The sequence below is a fragment of the Solanum dulcamara genome, chromosome 9, assembly GCF_947179165.1.
Source record: "Solanum dulcamara chromosome 9, daSolDulc1.2, whole genome shotgun sequence".
Lineage (NCBI taxonomy): Eukaryota > Viridiplantae > Streptophyta > Magnoliopsida > Solanales > Solanaceae > Solanum > Solanum dulcamara.
Genome location: NC_077245.1, coordinates 17255496 through 17272950, shown reverse-complemented (window position 1 = coordinate 17272950; position 17455 = coordinate 17255496). Strand labels below are relative to the sequence as shown.

The 17455-nt window shown below is 34.1% G+C and overlaps 2 protein-coding genes across 3 annotated transcripts; both read left to right on the top strand.

Annotated features, from left to right (window-relative positions):
* Positions 1–1142: 1142 nt before the first annotated feature.
* Positions 1143–10618, top strand: LOC129902400 (uncharacterized). 2 transcript variants are annotated; one of them, XM_055977625.1, is made up of 3 exons: positions 1143–1291; positions 7746–8016; positions 10277–10618. In XM_055977625.1, the coding sequence occupies exons 2-3, from the start codon at positions 7767–7769 to the stop codon at positions 10309–10311; spliced, it is 285 nt and encodes a 94-aa protein (XP_055833600.1). In that variant the 5' UTR covers positions 1143–1291; positions 7746–7766; the 3' UTR covers positions 10312–10618. The 2 variants fall into 2 exon arrangements, with proteins under 2 accessions (XP_055833600.1, XP_055833601.1); XM_055977626.1 differs by having other exon boundaries at positions 7743–8016.
* A 1222-nt stretch (positions 10619–11840) lies between these two features.
* LOC129903567 (probable receptor-like protein kinase At1g11050) lies at positions 11841–13478 on the top strand. The gene has a single exon (XM_055979119.1). It carries the CDS (start codon positions 11841–11843, stop codon positions 13476–13478), a length of 1638 nt encoding a protein of 545 aa, XP_055835094.1.
* The last annotated feature ends 3977 nt before the right edge of the window (positions 13479–17455 follow it).

Here is a 17455-nt window from a genome sequence, read left to right as displayed (position 1 = left end):
ATACATTAATAGTTTAAAATAATTACAAATATGATTAAGAAAACTCATAGAAAATAAAATTTCTAACATGACTATACAAATATAAATAATCTAATATCTTAACTTTCTAATAATAAAAAAATCATTATTTCTCAAAATATTTTTTTTATCATAGTATAAAATTTACCACCCAAAAATAAAATAATCAATAAAAGTTACTATTGTTATAATAAAAACTCACTCCATCATGAATAAAAATAAAATTACTTTCAAATAGCAAAATAATATATGATAATTTTGAGACACATGACAAAATCATGAAGACCAATGATAAGTGAAAAAGTAAAATTTTGCTACATATTTTTAAAAGAAATATTATGTAATATATAATCATCTTCATAGCGTTACCAAATAGTAAAGATGTGATACTACAACTTATTATTTGAGTTACTCTTAATTTTCTTATCTCTATAGATTAAAAATTATTAAGTATCATTCATTTATTCAAGAATTATGAGGGCCAACAATGCTAACTGAAGATTTTAACACATAATTTGTGTAAGATTTATTAGACGAGCCCCGAGCGTTGAACCTTGGGCGTGCTTAAGGAGTACATTCGGGAGCTTAGGGCGTAAGTCTTACAGAACTAAGTCTCTCACTTGAGTCTTGGGGTGTTTTGCTTAGAGCCTCGCACCAGGGCGAGCCCCGAGACGAGTCTTTTAAAATACTTGTTGCAACAACGATCGCATTTGCTGTAACAACTATCATAATTGTTTGATTTTTTCCAGAATTTTTTTCAATAACTTAATTTTTTTTTTTGAAATTCTCAAAATCAAAGTAAAACAGTCCGTAAAAATAATAATAAAAAAATATGTAATCGTGGTGATGACGACGGTGACAACATTGATGATGACAAAAAAGAAGAAGAAGATGATGAAGGAAGAGAGAAAGAAAGAACAATAAGACGAAGGAAGAGAAACAAAATCTGAAAAGAAAGAAAAAGAGAGAGACTTGAAAGATAATAAAAAAGGAAAAGATTTTAAATTTTGAAATTTGAAATAAGAGTTAAGATTTTTAAAGTTTTTAATCATTCTAATAAATTTATATTTTATTTAATTTTATTTGACCAAGTCAATATTAACTTCTTCTTTTTTCACTTGTAGCTCAATTCTCTGAAGAAACCCTAAGGACTACCATCTAATGTGTTAAACGGAACCAAAAACTGAGTGTGATTTTGGGCTGCCAATTTCAAATGTCTGCAGGTCGGGCATGAGCAGTGAACTTGTTCTCCTTTCTCCGTTGAGATCAAAGTGTAAGTTGTTCTTTCTATTTCCTCCTTTGTCCTGCCTATTTCAGAACTATACAATTTTTAGTTATTGGGATGAAATTCATAGATATTGAACAGCTGTTCTAGCTATTCAAAGCAATACCTTTTTTTTTCTTTTCATTTTTTGCTGTTGAAAATCTGAAGATGTCGAGATTAATTGATTTAAAAGACTCCCTTATATGCAGTTTGCTTGATGTATCTGCGATAGCTAACAGCTAGTTGAATTAGACAGAGGCTGATAATAGAGGCTAAAAAAGCTTTCAACTTCTTTGATAAATTCTGTCTTTTGAATTCACATTGTCCTCACCAATTGTCATGCTTTTCTGATCTACATCACTGTACTCTACCATTGTTTTTATATTCCTCCCAGTTTCAATTTGATTGTCTTGTTTCGACTTAACATGGAGTTTATGAAAGTAAAAGAAAAAATTGAATAACTAAAGATATATTGAATGTACCGAAATGTCCTTTAATCTTATGGTTTTAAAGTCTTTTTGAAGCGGATTAAAAAGGAAAGTAAGACAAATAAATTGAAAGTGAGGGAGTACGACTTAGTGAGATAAGAACCATATTATTACTTGATTAAATGAAAATTTTCAGTTCTGGTGTGATTAACAGATAAGATTTGAAGATAAACATGCTTATTTCAAGGGAGGTCAGTAACTATTCCTCTGTCAAAATGGACAAAAAAGCAAGTCTCTTGTGCAATTAAAAACGGGTTGGATAATTGAAATTTAAGATGGATCAAATATGGATCATATCCATAATATTCATGGTAAGAAATGGGTATTTGATGGATCAAAATGGATCAAGCTTTCACCCATTCACTTCTTGAGCTGCTGTAAACGATTTTTTAGGTGAAACTGCGAAAAGTTACTTATACTGTGTTACAATCTCAATGTAGTCATTTTCATCATTCAGTTTCATGTTTTCTCCTCTAGCCTTGTTTCTCTCAGTTCTATCTAGCCTTTTGCTTTTTGGTAGGTTTTCTTTTTTTGTCTTTGAATTTCTTCTTTTTATTTTATTTTTTGTTTATTTTTTTGTGGTACTTTTTTTCTTTGGATTTCTGCAGGTACTACTCAAGCAGTGGAAAATGGAAAGCTAATTAACAAATCCTTTCGGTTTGCAAACTAAAGAAAGGATCATAAGATATCTTTTTCTGAACATAAAAGAACCATATAAATACACATGTTTCAGTCACTTCACCGTTTATTTATCCATATTAAATTGGGGGTCGAATATATTATCCGTCTTTTCGAACCCATTTTCAACTCGCCCATATCTGATCTGAATCACCCCCATTTGCCAGCCCTGCCTAAACCCAATCCAATAGTAGAAAAACTTGGCAAAACTCAGAATAACTGATAATAGAGAACCTAATTAAGTTATAAGTAGTAGATATTCAGACTTCTATTTAATTTCTTTTAGAATTAAAAAGACCGGGTGTATTGGAGACAATTAATTAAGGATTAATCTTTTTGTGGAAGAGACATGAAAGATTATACCTTTCCATTTCCGATCCAGACACAATTTTAATACAAGGACTTTTTCTTTTACCAAATGGAAAATAAAAAAAGAATATTCACCGGATGTGGCCTTTTTCATTTTTTTTATGTGGTGAGAAAGTTTAAAAGGAAGCAAATGTGCCTGTAAATGAACAGACAATAACATGGTGCTAGATTTCTTGTTTTTTTTTGCTGAACTTTAACCATCTTTTCTTTTCTCTAGCAGTTTAGTTAAAAATTGATCTTGACATGCATATACACTGATAAGTGAAGGTGTTGTACTTTGTTGTTGTTCATTTGTCTTTCGGCTTGGAAGATCCAGTTTTTTGCTTAAAGTTGATTTATAATCTGAATCATTGGGGTGAAAATAAAAGGCGAACAGAGAAAAGGACAATATATGCATAATTGTTTAGCCATAAAATACTTGAGAAACCAAGATGCCAACTTGCACCTGAGGATTATATTGTTAGCCTTTGAAGCAGTCTCTGGACTTAAAGTGAACTGGAATAAGAGTTGCATCTTTTCTGTTTATATGGATAATACCATTGAGGAGTTTGCTGAAATTTTGGGATGTAATGTGATGACCGTTCACATTATCATGCCAGGCGTCACTTGGCACTCATTTTTGTCATGTTGGATGCTTACATAAGAAGAAGTCTAGCACTTATGGAAGTTTCTAGGGAAATGTGGATATTTTTCTTGGAAGACTTTTGAACTCTATGGATTTGCTAAGAAAGTCCTTGGAAATTTCTAGCCTTATTGAGAATTCTAAAGAAGCCCGTATCTTGCAAGTATGAGGGACTTGTACAATAATTACTATGTACAGTAGCATTAGTATAAATAGGGGATCATTCATTTGTAAATCATCAAGCAAAATCTAATAAAAGCTTCCTTTAGCAAATTTCTCCTTTTTTTTTCTTCTAGCATCCCCTTAACGATCTTTAGTGTAACAATCTAGGCTGACTTGGCATAGCAAGTCGTGAGCAAGTTGTGCAAGATCGTGAGCAAGTTGTGAAGTGGCACACATGCACTTAGTTTAAGACTAAGGAAGTGACAATGATGTATAATAGAAAAGGTTGCAACTAAGGGAATGACGAACACAAGAAATCAACATTGTTAACACCCAAGCTAAAGTCACCATGGATACCGCTCACAAGAAGGACCATAACAATAAGAGGAACGCCTCCAACATAAGCTAGAAGGTGCTGCGCGAGATTGTGTCAAGTGGAGGACTTACCTCCCAAGTATCATCTACCACTGAGATGAACTAGGATGATGAGGAAATCCTGCCCAAGGATGTCTTGCTCAGTAGAGAGTGGGTTATGGAGGTTAATATGAGAATAAACACTGTCGAGATCTTTGGCCATTGCTTCGGAGAGGTAAAGGGCACCCTAAATGTTCTTGAGGGGCACTCTTGAAAAGATTGAGAGCGTACGAAATGAGTTGAAAGGGAACACGTAGGTGGAGTTTGAACAAAGGAAAATCGTTACTGCCTTGGAGTGCAAGCTCATGGAGGCATTGAGCGCTATTGATGCCATGAAGGCAAAGATGGAAGCATTCGAAGAGCAGTTTGATGCTGATGTGCCCGAGGCAGCCGTCAATGTTGTTGTGACGTGGGAGGCCAAGATTGAGGCTCCCATACCACCAGTATTCAAAGGGGTCCGTGACGCACAAGAATGAGAACTTTCTTTGGCACTTGGAGAACTATTTTAGGCATGATAAAGTGACGAACCATGAGCTCAAGATCAACACTATTGTGTTGTAACTATCGGAGACTGCCATGCTATGGTGGAAAAAAAAGATGGACGATGCTTAAAGAGATTTGTTCACCATTATCATGTGGGATTAGTTCAAGACCAAGTTCAATGTACAATTCTTCCCAGACAATCTCCTGTACATGGCAAGCGCAAACATAGGGAGTTGAAGCAAATATGAAGCATATGACACTCTGTCAAAGAGTTCACCACCCTTATGCTTCAAATTCTCAACTTCACCAACGATGACTTGTTTCACTTCATGGACGGATTGCAGAATTGAGCTAATCAAGAGTTGTAATGTCGGAAAGTCACAAATATAGACCAAACAATAGTGGAGTATGACAAACACAAAGGCAATGAGTCAAAGGATAGCAATGTCAAAGGTGGGGGAGATCGTGGAAAAAACAAAGAGACCTACCAACGACACTATACAACTCAAAATGCCTATAAGTTCTACTTCAAGAAGTCAAGTGGTCGTCAAGGCTATGCTGAGAAGAAGGCGCATAAGTGTGGTGAATTCCTTGACATAGTTGCATTTGCTTCCTGTTTGCTTCAAACCCCTAAGTTTGTGCCTTGCCTCGTACGAGACATTGTTTGGGAAGAATTGTCATTTGAACTCAATCTTGAACTGATCCCACATAGCTTTTGTTTGCGGCGTTCTTTTTTTTGGTTTGGTTGTTAAAGTGTTGATTTCTCCGTCGTTTGCTATTCCCTTAGTTGCAACCTTCACTTTGATACCACGTTATCACGTCCTTAGTCTTAAACTAAGTGCACGTGCAACACTTAACATCTTGTTCATTATCTTGTGATACTAAGTCAACCTAAGATTACTACACTCAAGATTGCTAAGGAAATGCTAGATCGGTAATACAAGAGAAGTTTGTTAAACGAAACTTTTGTACTGGAGAGAACTTGCTATATTTACAAATGAATGACCCTTGTTTATACTAGTCATCTAGGGGCTAGTGGGTAAATAATAATTATTGTACAAGTTTCCAATATTTACAAGGTAATGACTTTCTCTATAATTCTCTACAAGGCTAGAAAGTTTCAAGGACTTTCCTAGCAAATTCATAGGGTTCTAAGGTCTTCCAAAAAAATATTCATATTTCTCTAGAACCTTTGCATAAGTACTATTCTTCTTCTTATGTAAGCATACCACATGACAAAAATGTGTGTCAAGTGACACCTAGATGACATGATAATGTGGTGGGTCATCACATATAACACTGAAAAGTTTCCTACTACTTATTTGGGATTTCTTTGGGTGCAAAAAGACATTACATTGGTGTTTGGTGAGGTGTTATAGACGAGTGAGAAAATCTAACTTTGTGGAAGAAGCAACATCTCTCTTTTGATGGAGGGCTGATATTGATTAATAATATTTTGGATGGGGTAACAACTTATTTAATATCATTCGTACCAATCCTAGCAAAGGTGGAGAAGCATGTTAATGAACTAAGGATAGATTTTATTTGGGAGGTAATGCTGATAGCTGGAAATTTTATTTGGTGAAATGGCAAAATATGCCGAGTAAAAAAGGAGGGTGGGGAGTGATGGACCTCAAAATGTATAATAACAGTCTCCTGTATAAGTGGTTATGGAGGTGGAACGATCTATTTAGAAGTCCGTTATCGACTTCAAGCATGGCAGAGAGCCTTTTTGGGAACTAAGCCTGTAAACTCTCCATATGGGGTGGCTATGTGGAAGCAAATAGTAAATCTATGCGGTGATTTAAGAATAATATTAAAAAGGTGGGGAATGGAAAACAAATCAGATTATGGTCTGACGGATGGAGCGATGAGGGGCTGTTGAAGAATCAATTTCCTACCATTTACAGTTTGGATTTAGATCAAGAGTGTCTGCCGGCTTATTGTTTTATTGAAAGAGGTTGTTTAACTTCCATTGTTTTATTGAATGAGGTTGTTTAACTTCCATTTGAAGAGGATTTTTAATGTTTTGGAGTTGGATGAAGTAGCTTCAGATTTTGCAGAAAATGCAGTGTTAAGATTGAAGGAGAGAAGGAGAATACACATATATAGCTTGCAACTAACTTTATAGTGAAAGAAGGCTATGAATGGCTGTGTTGGGAACCCAGAACTCTCCTAACAATAGATCTGTAAACTTTCAAACACAACACAGAAATAGACACAACTCTTCAACTATTATTTACTGCCACCAACAAATAGAACAAGTTTTACAAATAGCAAATAGAGAATACTTCTAACTACCAAGGTATTTGGAGGAACCTTAACCTCCAAATTCGCCAGAGAAAATCCTCCAGAAGAACCGACTGTTTTCCCTTCTTCGTAGTATAATTTATCACAAAATAACAGCCTAAAATGCTAGTTAACTACTAGAACTACATACCATAATAATTAATAAAAAAAAACAGTTACATTTATGCCTTATTTTCACCCATCTTCCTGCGGTTATAGACCCTAGTTACAACAGGTCTAACAGGCTGCAAGAACAGAATCATAGTTCTGAGATTCGATGACCTTGGAAAATGCTTGAGAAAACTAAGGTCCCAACCAAAGTAGCTTGCTTTGGGTGAATTGCTACCAATGGAACTTGTTTGACTCTAGATAATTTACTAAAGAGGGGTTTTAGCTTATGTAATAGGTGTTCTCTATGTCAATGCTCCAAAGAAACCGTGTCAATTGTTGCACTGTGAACAAACATGGGTGATCTGGTCCTTATTTTAGTATCTTTGGTGTTTATTGGGTGATGCCACCGAGCTTTAAAGATTTACTAAATTGTTGGCAAGGTCTGTGTATGGAAATAAAGCAGATGAAGATTTAGAGATAATTCCCCTATGCATCATCTGGACAATGTGGCAGGAGAGAAGCAAAAGATGCATTGAAGGAGAAAGGAGTTTGATTGCTCGCGTTAATTTAGATTCTAGCAAAACTTGTTTTTTTGGCATAATTTTTTTAGTTTATCTCAATTTATGGACTCTCTAGATTCTGTTTTTGCGTAGTGTTTGATGGAGTCGAGAATTTTGTAACCTTTGCAGTACCTCCTTGGTACTGTTCTATCAATAAACTTTTTACCTTACCTATCAAAAAAAAAAAAGAAGATGCCAACTATAGATGTGCTGTTATAATGCGAAGATTTCCTTATAATTTCAAACTCAAGACGCTGATTTTCTTGAATATTTCATCTCATAAGCAGGTTCCGTGCTAGAGTGCTGTCATGGGAGCAGAACAGCCAAAAGACTCATTAAAAGAGATGGATTGGAAAAGTCTGGGTGGAGAAAGTAGGGAGCCTGGTCTTGAACCAGCTGTGAAGAAACGGCTTCCAAAAAAGATTCGACAAGTTCCTGATTATTATTTTCTCCCACGGAGATCCTTACCATATTCCATAGCCTTTTATGGGTCATTTATTGCTGCCGGAGTGGGTGCAGGGATGCTACTCGAAGTATGGATCAACAAGAAGGTCAAAGGTATGCGTATACTGCTCTAATTAATATGAGATTGAATTGAATATATGTCATTTGTTTCCACTGCTCAAGATTGAGAATACATACAAATACAAAATTTAAGCTAATGTTCCTTAATATATCAATAGCATGTGAAGCCCTTAGCTTTGTTTCTTCACAAGTCATTTCAAACCAATTTTAGTTGGAGGTGGATAATGTCTTTTGATAGCATATAAAGCCTATAACATTTAACGACCTTGTTTTTGGTATTTTGGTTAGGGGGGACTTAAAAGAACGTGTGTTATAGATTGTTAACTTGGTGGGACTCAGTAATGCTTATTCTATAAGATAAATGCTTCTATATTGTTCTTTTCATGTAATTGGGAATGATACAAATCCATGTGAAGAAATAGAATTCGAAAAAGGACTAAAAATACCCCTATCCTATGGAGACTTGTTAACAAATACCCTTCATCCATCTTTTGGTCTAAATATATCCTCAATTTATTTTTTTGGCTCAAGAATACCCTTATTAGCAATTTAAAATAGCCATGACATATTATAATTTGTCACATATATTACTTAATTTAAAAATTAAATTCTCCCCTAATGATCTGACCCATTTCTTTTAACTCAAACCCGCCCCTAATTACTTCAATAGTTTTTGTTCTTTCCAACAATGACATGAAAATGATAGTCTTCTTTGTCGAACTTGCACTGATTTGAACTGAAAATCAGTTCAAAACTGGTTCACAACTACACCAATCAGCCCCAAATTTTAAATTTAGGTTTATCAAGATGTACATCTCATTTGCGAAGACCTGATTTTTCAAGCTTTGAAGTTTCAAGCATAGCTTCAATGGCGAGTAATTTAGGTTCTGCAAATTCCATTTTAATTATCATTTTGATGAACATGATAGAAAATTTATTTTATTTCTGCAGTGTGATTAAAAAGTTATTAACTATGTATAGTTTTTTTTATTAGCGCACCTGGTAACTTGGGATAATTATGCCATAAGTTGTGGTGATGCATTTATTTTCTCCGCAGCTTCTCCTTTGAAAATCATTAATTAAAAGAGGGTGATGAAGAAGAAATCTCTTTAAAAACCATTTTTTTTGGGTTCCCACCCGGTGTCCGGTAGCCACATTGGAGTCCGACTAAATCTGGATTCGCGCCGGAAAGTCCCACATTAGGGGGTAAAATGCTCCCTAAAAAAGGCGACTCCGTAACCAAGGAGACTCGAACCAGAGACTTCTGGTTAAAAATAATATTTTATAGTCGTGTAGAAACTTTACATCAACTTCTTTTTTTCTTTTGAAATCTTTATACATTTACTTTTTTTGTATTCAATTGCCGTGCAAAATATCCTGAAAATTAAAACTGTCCATTCTTCCGTCGTATACTTTTGTTATCCTCCGCAAGGACAAGTCAATGAGAAATGTGGTTAGATTTAATAAGTGGCTAGGTTTAATTTTAAATTAAGTAATATATGTGGCAAACCATAATATGCCACATGGCTATTATAAGTTGCAAATAACTATCTGTTAGTTTGAGGGGTATTGTTGAGCCAAAAAATAGGTGGAGTTATTTTTAGACTAAAAGATGAATGAAGGGTATTTGTGAACCATTTTCCATAGGATGAGGATATTCTTTGGCCCCTTTCCCAATAGAATATCACGTTGATTTAAAATACTAAAGAGTTGTTTAAGAGGGGTTATTTTAGCGACTTTGGATATTATGACATGGTTTTATTTTCTTGAAGTGTTAAAATCTCACAGCAAATTCCTTTTTCCAAATAATTCTTGCGGCATATCTGCCTTGCTCTTGATTAATTACTCTTCTCCTCCTCCTCCTTGTGGTTGCAAATCTTTCATTCAGCAAGAAAAACAAATTATGGTCTGGTTATGAAATTACATTGCTTACCGTCTTTGTTGAAGTTTGGAAGATTGTTCCTTGCTAGTTATTCTGTGATCATTTTTCTATTCCTGTATCTTCCAACATTCCACCTCTTTCTCGCCATGTTTTTATAATCCATCATCGCTTGGACATTCTTGAAAGATGGGTGATCAACTCCTTACATAGGAGTATATTTCTTTGTGAATGTTCAAGTGTCTATCCCCCTTGTATAGTACTCAAGGAAAACATATTCAGCTTTCTAAACAGCCCACTCTTGAATGCGACATATCATTTGTTTGATTTAGTTTTGAATTGATACAATAATTTTTCTATTTCACTCTATTTTCTCTGGTTTGTCTTTTAAGTTGGCTGGATTTGTGATTGCAGAGGATGGAGGAGTCATTTGGGAGTTTGACAAATGAATACTAGATAATGTTTGCAGATCTTTCATTTTGTTTTCCAATGCACTTTCACGTCGAGTAGTTCACATTGACCTGGACAGTTCAAAAGTTTGTATACACGATAATACAGTATTCCATTTCTGTATCTTTACATTTGAGGAGAAGAGTGCAACACTCACTAAATGTTGGATTTCCAAAATCCTACCGAAGTACTATTTAGCCCCTGATGAATGGAATATGAGTAAAAAGATTGTGTATCTGGAATGTAAGTAGAAATGCTACAACTAAAACATGCTGTAATTGTTAGAAAGTTATGATTTTTGCCCTATTCTGCCTTGTCAGTCTTTTTGATGTATTTAATGATCCTACTAGGTGAATCTGTAATTTCTTTTTTTATTACAAGGCTTTTTTTTACTTTCCTCTTAATTTGTTTAAAAAAGAATGTTTTTTCTTTTCTTTTTGACAACTATATAATTTTAGTTTGGTATGAAGGAAAATGTTTTTTTACGGAAAATGATTTCCTAGAAAAAGCTTTCTTTGAATTCAAGTGGGTTTCTTACTTAGTTTCTAGTGTCTGGTAAGTAAGCAAGAAAATACTATCCCAAGAGCATTTATATGTTATCTAGTAAAATATTATGGAGGCGGGATGAGATAGGGAGTGGGGGTTTGGGATGGTCAACAGGTGGGGGTGGGTGTTGGGGGATTAGGTGGATGGGGAGGAGACAATAAATTTGGAATGTCACTTGTGCAATTTGTTTTCTCTATTTTCATTAGAGAAGTTATTTTCCTCATTTTTAAAGAATTTGTATAGAAAAATTGAAAAATATTTTCCTTCATAGCAAAGGAGTATATTCGACATATTTTTAGTTTTAAACTATAAGATTTAAAAACCTTATTTTTTTAAAAAAATTCATGTCAATTCAAAATCAGATAAATAAATTGAAACAAAGATTGTGAAATGGAGTATATAAGCACCAAGATCAAGAACATGGCATCATGCGTGAAAGCAAAAGATTAGGAAGGGGGAGGGTATAAATTTTTCTGTTATTAATATGAAAATATCAAATAGACTAGTATATTATAATTGAGACTTCCAGATCTATTTATTTCTTCATTAAAGTAATGCCTGCAGTGAGGTTTTGTTGACTATGACCTACCAACTTTCCAAAGTCCACATAGTAAGCTCTTTCAAGTTTCAAACAAACGTGCAAATTGACCAAAGCCAGCCATTTGTTGAAGTGTTCATCTCAAATTCCTCTTACTATATAACCAAAACTAAAACAGGAAAAACAAACTCTTTTGGGGGCAAATCAATCTAAACAAACAGCTAGAAAACCATGAAACTTATCTTCTTCATATCATTTTGCCATTTCCTTTTTCCTTTCTCTTATGCTTTGAATTCTTCTTCATGTTCAATAAACTTTGATTACATAGAAACCTGCAATTGGGACACTTCTTTATGCACAGAAGAGACTTTAGAGAAGAGTTGCTGCCAAACACTCCGTAGTCTCTTTGGAATAGGACTTGCACAACACCTCAAAGAAACATCCATGTTTTATCTTCCAAATGAAGATGCTGCTCTTTCCTGTACTTCAGCCTTCAAAGCCAAGCTTTCTTCCATTTCAATATCTCAATCTTTTATATCACAGTGCATGAATGGGAGAAACGATTTCGTCGTTAAGCCTTCGAGTTGTGGAGGTATTCTCACAATGAAAGATTGGATGTCAAAAGTAGGTCCAAATAGCCTACTTGACTCATCTTGTACTGGTGACCTTGGAGGGCTTACTAGGTGTAGTTTGTGTCTTGAAGCTGGTTTGAAGGTAAATACTCAGTTGGTTTCTTTGAATCCGAATGTGACAAATGATAAGTGTTTTTATTTCACTGCCTTTTATGCTGCTGGTATTGTTAGTGAATTTGGACCTGAGGATTCAAGAACTGCTGCTTGTGTGCTTGCTTTGCCTTTGGCTAACAAGGCTAGAAGATCGCGGCATCTTAGCAGAGGGACTTCATTAAAAATGGTTTTTGGGTTTTTGGGTACTTTCTTTGGGATTTTAGGTGCTATAGGTTTCATTATTCTTTACAGGAAATGGGATAAGAAGAGAAAGCAAGATGCATTACATCAAGGGTATGTGACTAGTGTTAAGTCCCAAATTTTGCCCAACACGGGTGCTAAGTGGTTTCAAGTAGGTGAGCTTGAACAAGCCACTAAAGGATTCTCCCAAAGGAATATGATAGGCCAAGGAGGGAGTGGAAATGTCTATAAAGGGACCCTTTCTGATGGTACCTTAATTGCTGTGAAGAAAATTCTTGATGTGGATAGTAAGGGTGATGAGGAGTTTATTAATGAAGCAGAAATTATAAGCAAGATTAGGCATAGGAATCTTCTTCCTCTAAGAGGATTTTGTGTTACAAGTGACAATTTGAATGGAAAAGGGAGATATTTGGTGTATGATTTCATGCCAAATGGCAGCCTAGATGATCATCTCTTCAACGTTGGAACGAAACGATTATCTTGGCCTCAAAGAAAGAACATAATTCTTGATGTGGCTAAAGGGCTAGCTTACTTGCATTATGGAATCAAACCTTCGATTTACCACCGCGATATTAAGGCCACAAATATACTCTTGGACATGGATATGAAGGCAAGAGTTGCAGATTTCGGATTAGCTAAGCAAAGCAAAGAAGGACAAACTCATCTTACAACAAGGGTGGCTGGCACTTATGGATATCTAGCACCCGAATATGCCCTTTACGGACAGTTAACAGAGAAGAGTGATGTTTATAGCTTTGGCATCGTTATCCTCGAGATCATGAGTGGAAGGAGGGTTCTTGATGCATCTAATTCTACTTCTACACTTTTGGTCACTGACTGGGCATGGACAATGGTGAAATCAAGAAATGTGGAAGGCGTTTTCGATGTGTCAATAAGGGATGAAGGACCAAAGAGAGTTATGGAAAGATTTGTTCATGTTGGGATACTTTGTGCTCATGTTATGGTGGCTTTAAGACCATCAATTGAAGATGCTTTGAGAATGCTTGAAGGAGATATTGATATTCCAAGATTACCAGATAGGCCACTTCCCCTTGGTTTTGAGTCATTTGAATCATATTCATTACACAGTGATAGATTCAGAGAGATTTCAATTAGCAGCAACAGTAACAGCTTATCAAGGTATATTCAAAAATAGAAAAGTTAAATCTTTTTTTTTTTTGATGGAAGATTAGTTTTTGACCATATTGATTAAAGGATAGCTCAATTGAAATTCAATTTGTTCTCCTCATTCCCCTTGTTTACTATTTTCTTATAATGATTTTGTTCGAGTTAGGTAGATATTCTCTGTAATTGTACACAAAGCTCGAGTTGATTTTTCAGATATGTCATATTCAACGAGTCACGCTTCTTTATTTTGTAATAGAAAAGTCATTCAACTAATAATATTTACCTCAGAAAGTCATTTTTCTTTGTTTTATAATAGAAAATTCACTTAATCAATGGAGTGATTTTGTAGGTGAAATAACAATAGTTGAGTGAGTTTTGTTGCAAAACTAAAAAAAAAAAGTCTTTTTGACATAATTACCATTAATTAGGTGATCGTTGATTTAGTAGCATTTGTTTGTAGGGATCGTTTGCAAAATAATAGGTATTTCATAGGCGTTTGTGAAATTGAGAGCAAAATTCCGACTTAAAAGTTAAAAGAACTTGTCAAGTTTAAAATACTTGTTAGAAAGAGTACCTTCATGTACACTCTTCATCCCAAAATAAGTGTCATATCAAAAATTACTTCTATTAAAAAATCAATAAATACAATGTCTAGTTTACTAAACTGTCACTATTTAATAAATGTCTCTTGAAAATTGAACACTATTAAGAAGATGTAGTTTAAGGGTATGGTTGGAAAAACATACTATTCTTTGTATTGATTCTATTAAGTAACACTTATTTTGAGACAAATTTACTAAAATTATACTCCCTTCGTTTCAAAATAACTGAATTATTGGAGTATTTTTTAGTGTTCAAAATAATTGAATTGTTCACTATTTAAGATAGATGTTAGAATTTTTTTTTCAATTTTACCCTTCATTAAATAAATTTCAAGGTTGAGTTCCAAGAATGAATTAAATGAGTATTGAGAGTTAACATGAAGTTTGAAAAGGAAAAAAAATGGAAAAACATGACTAATTTATGTCTTTTTTTTTTCTTAAGATGTATGTCATATTCCAATATTCAATTACTCACTCCGTCCCATTTTAGTTGTCATATTGCGTTTTTTGAAAGTCAATATGACTAATTTTTAAAGTTAAATTATATTATTTTAACTCAATATTATAATGTAAAAAATTAGTTATTCAAAAACTATACGAAAAGTACGACTCCCTCCATTCCATATTAAGTGAATTTGTGAGGTAATGCACACATATTAAGAAAAACATTCAAGGACATAATTTGAACCATACTTTCCATTATTGTCCTTTGTAAAATCATAAATTTAACTTTGTAAGTAGTGTGATTTATCTCCTAGAAAATATAAAACTTTAATAAATGAAAGGGCAAATATTGAAAAAGTTTCAAACATCTATTTTGAATTTTGAACAATGAAAAATCTCTCAAAAATTCACTTAATATGGAATGGAGGGAGTATAAGTTACAATTTCAATATGATAATTTTTTTTTAAAAAATGTTAGTCAAATTTCATATATTTTGCCTTTCGAAAAGCGCAATATGACAATTAAAATGGAACGGAGAAAGTATTTTGAAATAGAGAGAGTATCTATTTTGGGTTGGAGGGAGTAATTTCAACCATATCTTCAAATTTCACCAACTTCTTTTCATAGAACTACAGCGAACAAAAACAAACGACTTTCACAAGCTTAATTAATTTCCTTTGCGATTATTGTCAAAATGTCAAATCTTCTCTTCCTTTATCCGGTTGCATTCTTAATGTTTTAGAGATTCTTTCAAAGGAAAAGAATATTTGTATCCAAAAAAGGAAATTTATTTATAAGTATTATGAAAAGTAGTAGTGGATGTCTACTATTGTGAGGCCACTTAAGCAAGTTGCACCTAATTTGTACTCTTTATTTGGTTATAAATAGCCAAAGTTTTGCAATGAAAAAAAATGATATACACAGATACGTTTTCACTCCTCTATTCCTCCTTCTTTCTGTTATTCTCCTTTCCTTTTTATTTTTCTAAATTAGTTTATTTTATAACACGTTGAGCTTTATTTTTAAGAAGGTAACAAAAGAGGGAGAGAAAAAGAACCCCGCAAAAAAAATGCGTAGAAGGTTTCATCACTATCTCATTTTGATCCACGTATCCGCACATGTGAGAAGGAGGTCCAGAAGATCATCCACTTACAGAACATAGCAAATCAAATGTCAGATGCATTTACTGATTTGAAACGGATAACTAAGTCACATATCCTTGCAGTGAATGTGCCTATCCGGATTGATGTCTCAAAAGGACCATCTAATCGTATCATAGCTTCTGAATCTCAAACATGCCTGAAGCGTGGTAGACCATTGGGTTCAAAGGATAAAAATCCTAGAAAGAGAAGCGTAAGGAATAACAAAAATGATACTACAAAAGAACCCCCCGAAGAAGGTCAAGATTTGAGTAATCCTGATATTTCTAAAGAAATCAGTGAACCCGAGACTCAAGTAAATGAAGAACTTTCAATAAGTCCTACCGGTGATGAGATAGATTTAGATCGGTCAAAAATTATGATGGATAATATTTTTGCATATAATATCGCAATTAACCTCATACAAGATATTGAAAGTCTTGAGCCTAATTATGTCGAAGAATGTCGACGTAGATATGATTGGCCAAAATGGCAAAAGACATTCAATTAGAATTAGACTCACTTGCCAAACGTGAGGTTTTTGGACCTGTAATCTAAACCCCTAAAGGTGTAAAACCAGTTGGCTATAAATGGATTTTTGTGTGAAAACGAAATGAGAGAAATGAAATTGTAAAATTTAAGGCACGCCTTATTGTACAAGAATTCTCTCAAAGACCCATAGTTAACTATTAAGAAACATATTCACCGGTTATGGATAGAATAACTTTTCGATATCTCATCAGTTTAGCTGTACATAAAAATCTTGAAATACATCTAATGGTTGTAGTTACAGCTTACCTTTATGGTTCACTTGATAATGAAATTTACATGAAAATCCCAGAGGGATTAAAATTGCCTAAAGTATGTACTAAGACTCGGGAGATGTACTCAATGAAATTGTAAAGATCATTATATGGTCTGAAATAATCAGAGCGTATGTAGTATAATCGCCTTAGTGAGTACTTGATAAATGAAGGTTATATAAATGATGTCATTTGTTCATGTGTTTTTATTAAGAAAACAGAATCAGAGTTTGTTATACTCGCCGTTTATGTTGATGACATAAATATCATTAGAACCCCTGAAGAAGTCCAAAAGGCGATTGAATATCTAAAGAAAAAATTTGAGATGAAAGACCTTGGAAAGACAAAACTTTGTCTAGGTCTGCAAATTGAACATTTAGCAGATGTGATCTTTGTCCACTAATCTGCCTATACTGAGAAAATCTTGAAATGATTTTACATGGACAAAGCACATCCATTAAGTATTCCAATGGTTGTTCGATCACTTGAAGTGGAAAAAGATCTATTTCGACCTCCAGAAGAGGATGAAGAACTTCTTGGTCCTGAAGTACCATATCTCAGTGATATTGGTGCACTTATGTACCTTGCTAATGCAACAGGCTTGATATAACATTTTATTTTAATTTGCTGGCAAGGTATAGTTCATCCCCAACGCGAAGACATTGGAATAGTATCAAACATATTTTGCGATATATAAAAGGTACCATTGATATGAGTTTATTTTATACTAACAAAGATTGTGCAGACCTCTTTGTTATGCAGATGCAGGTTATTTATCATACAGACATAAAGCTCAATCTCAGACAAGCTATCTATTTACACACGAAGGAACTGCTATATCATGGCGATCTACAAAGTAATCTATTGTTGCTACTTCTTCAAATCATGCTGAAATAATAACAATTCATGAAGCAAGTAGAGAATGTGTGTGGTTGAGATCGATGATACAGTTCATTAAAAAAAGATGCGGCCTGAAAAATAATGTCAAAGTACCCACAGTTATATTCGAAGACAAT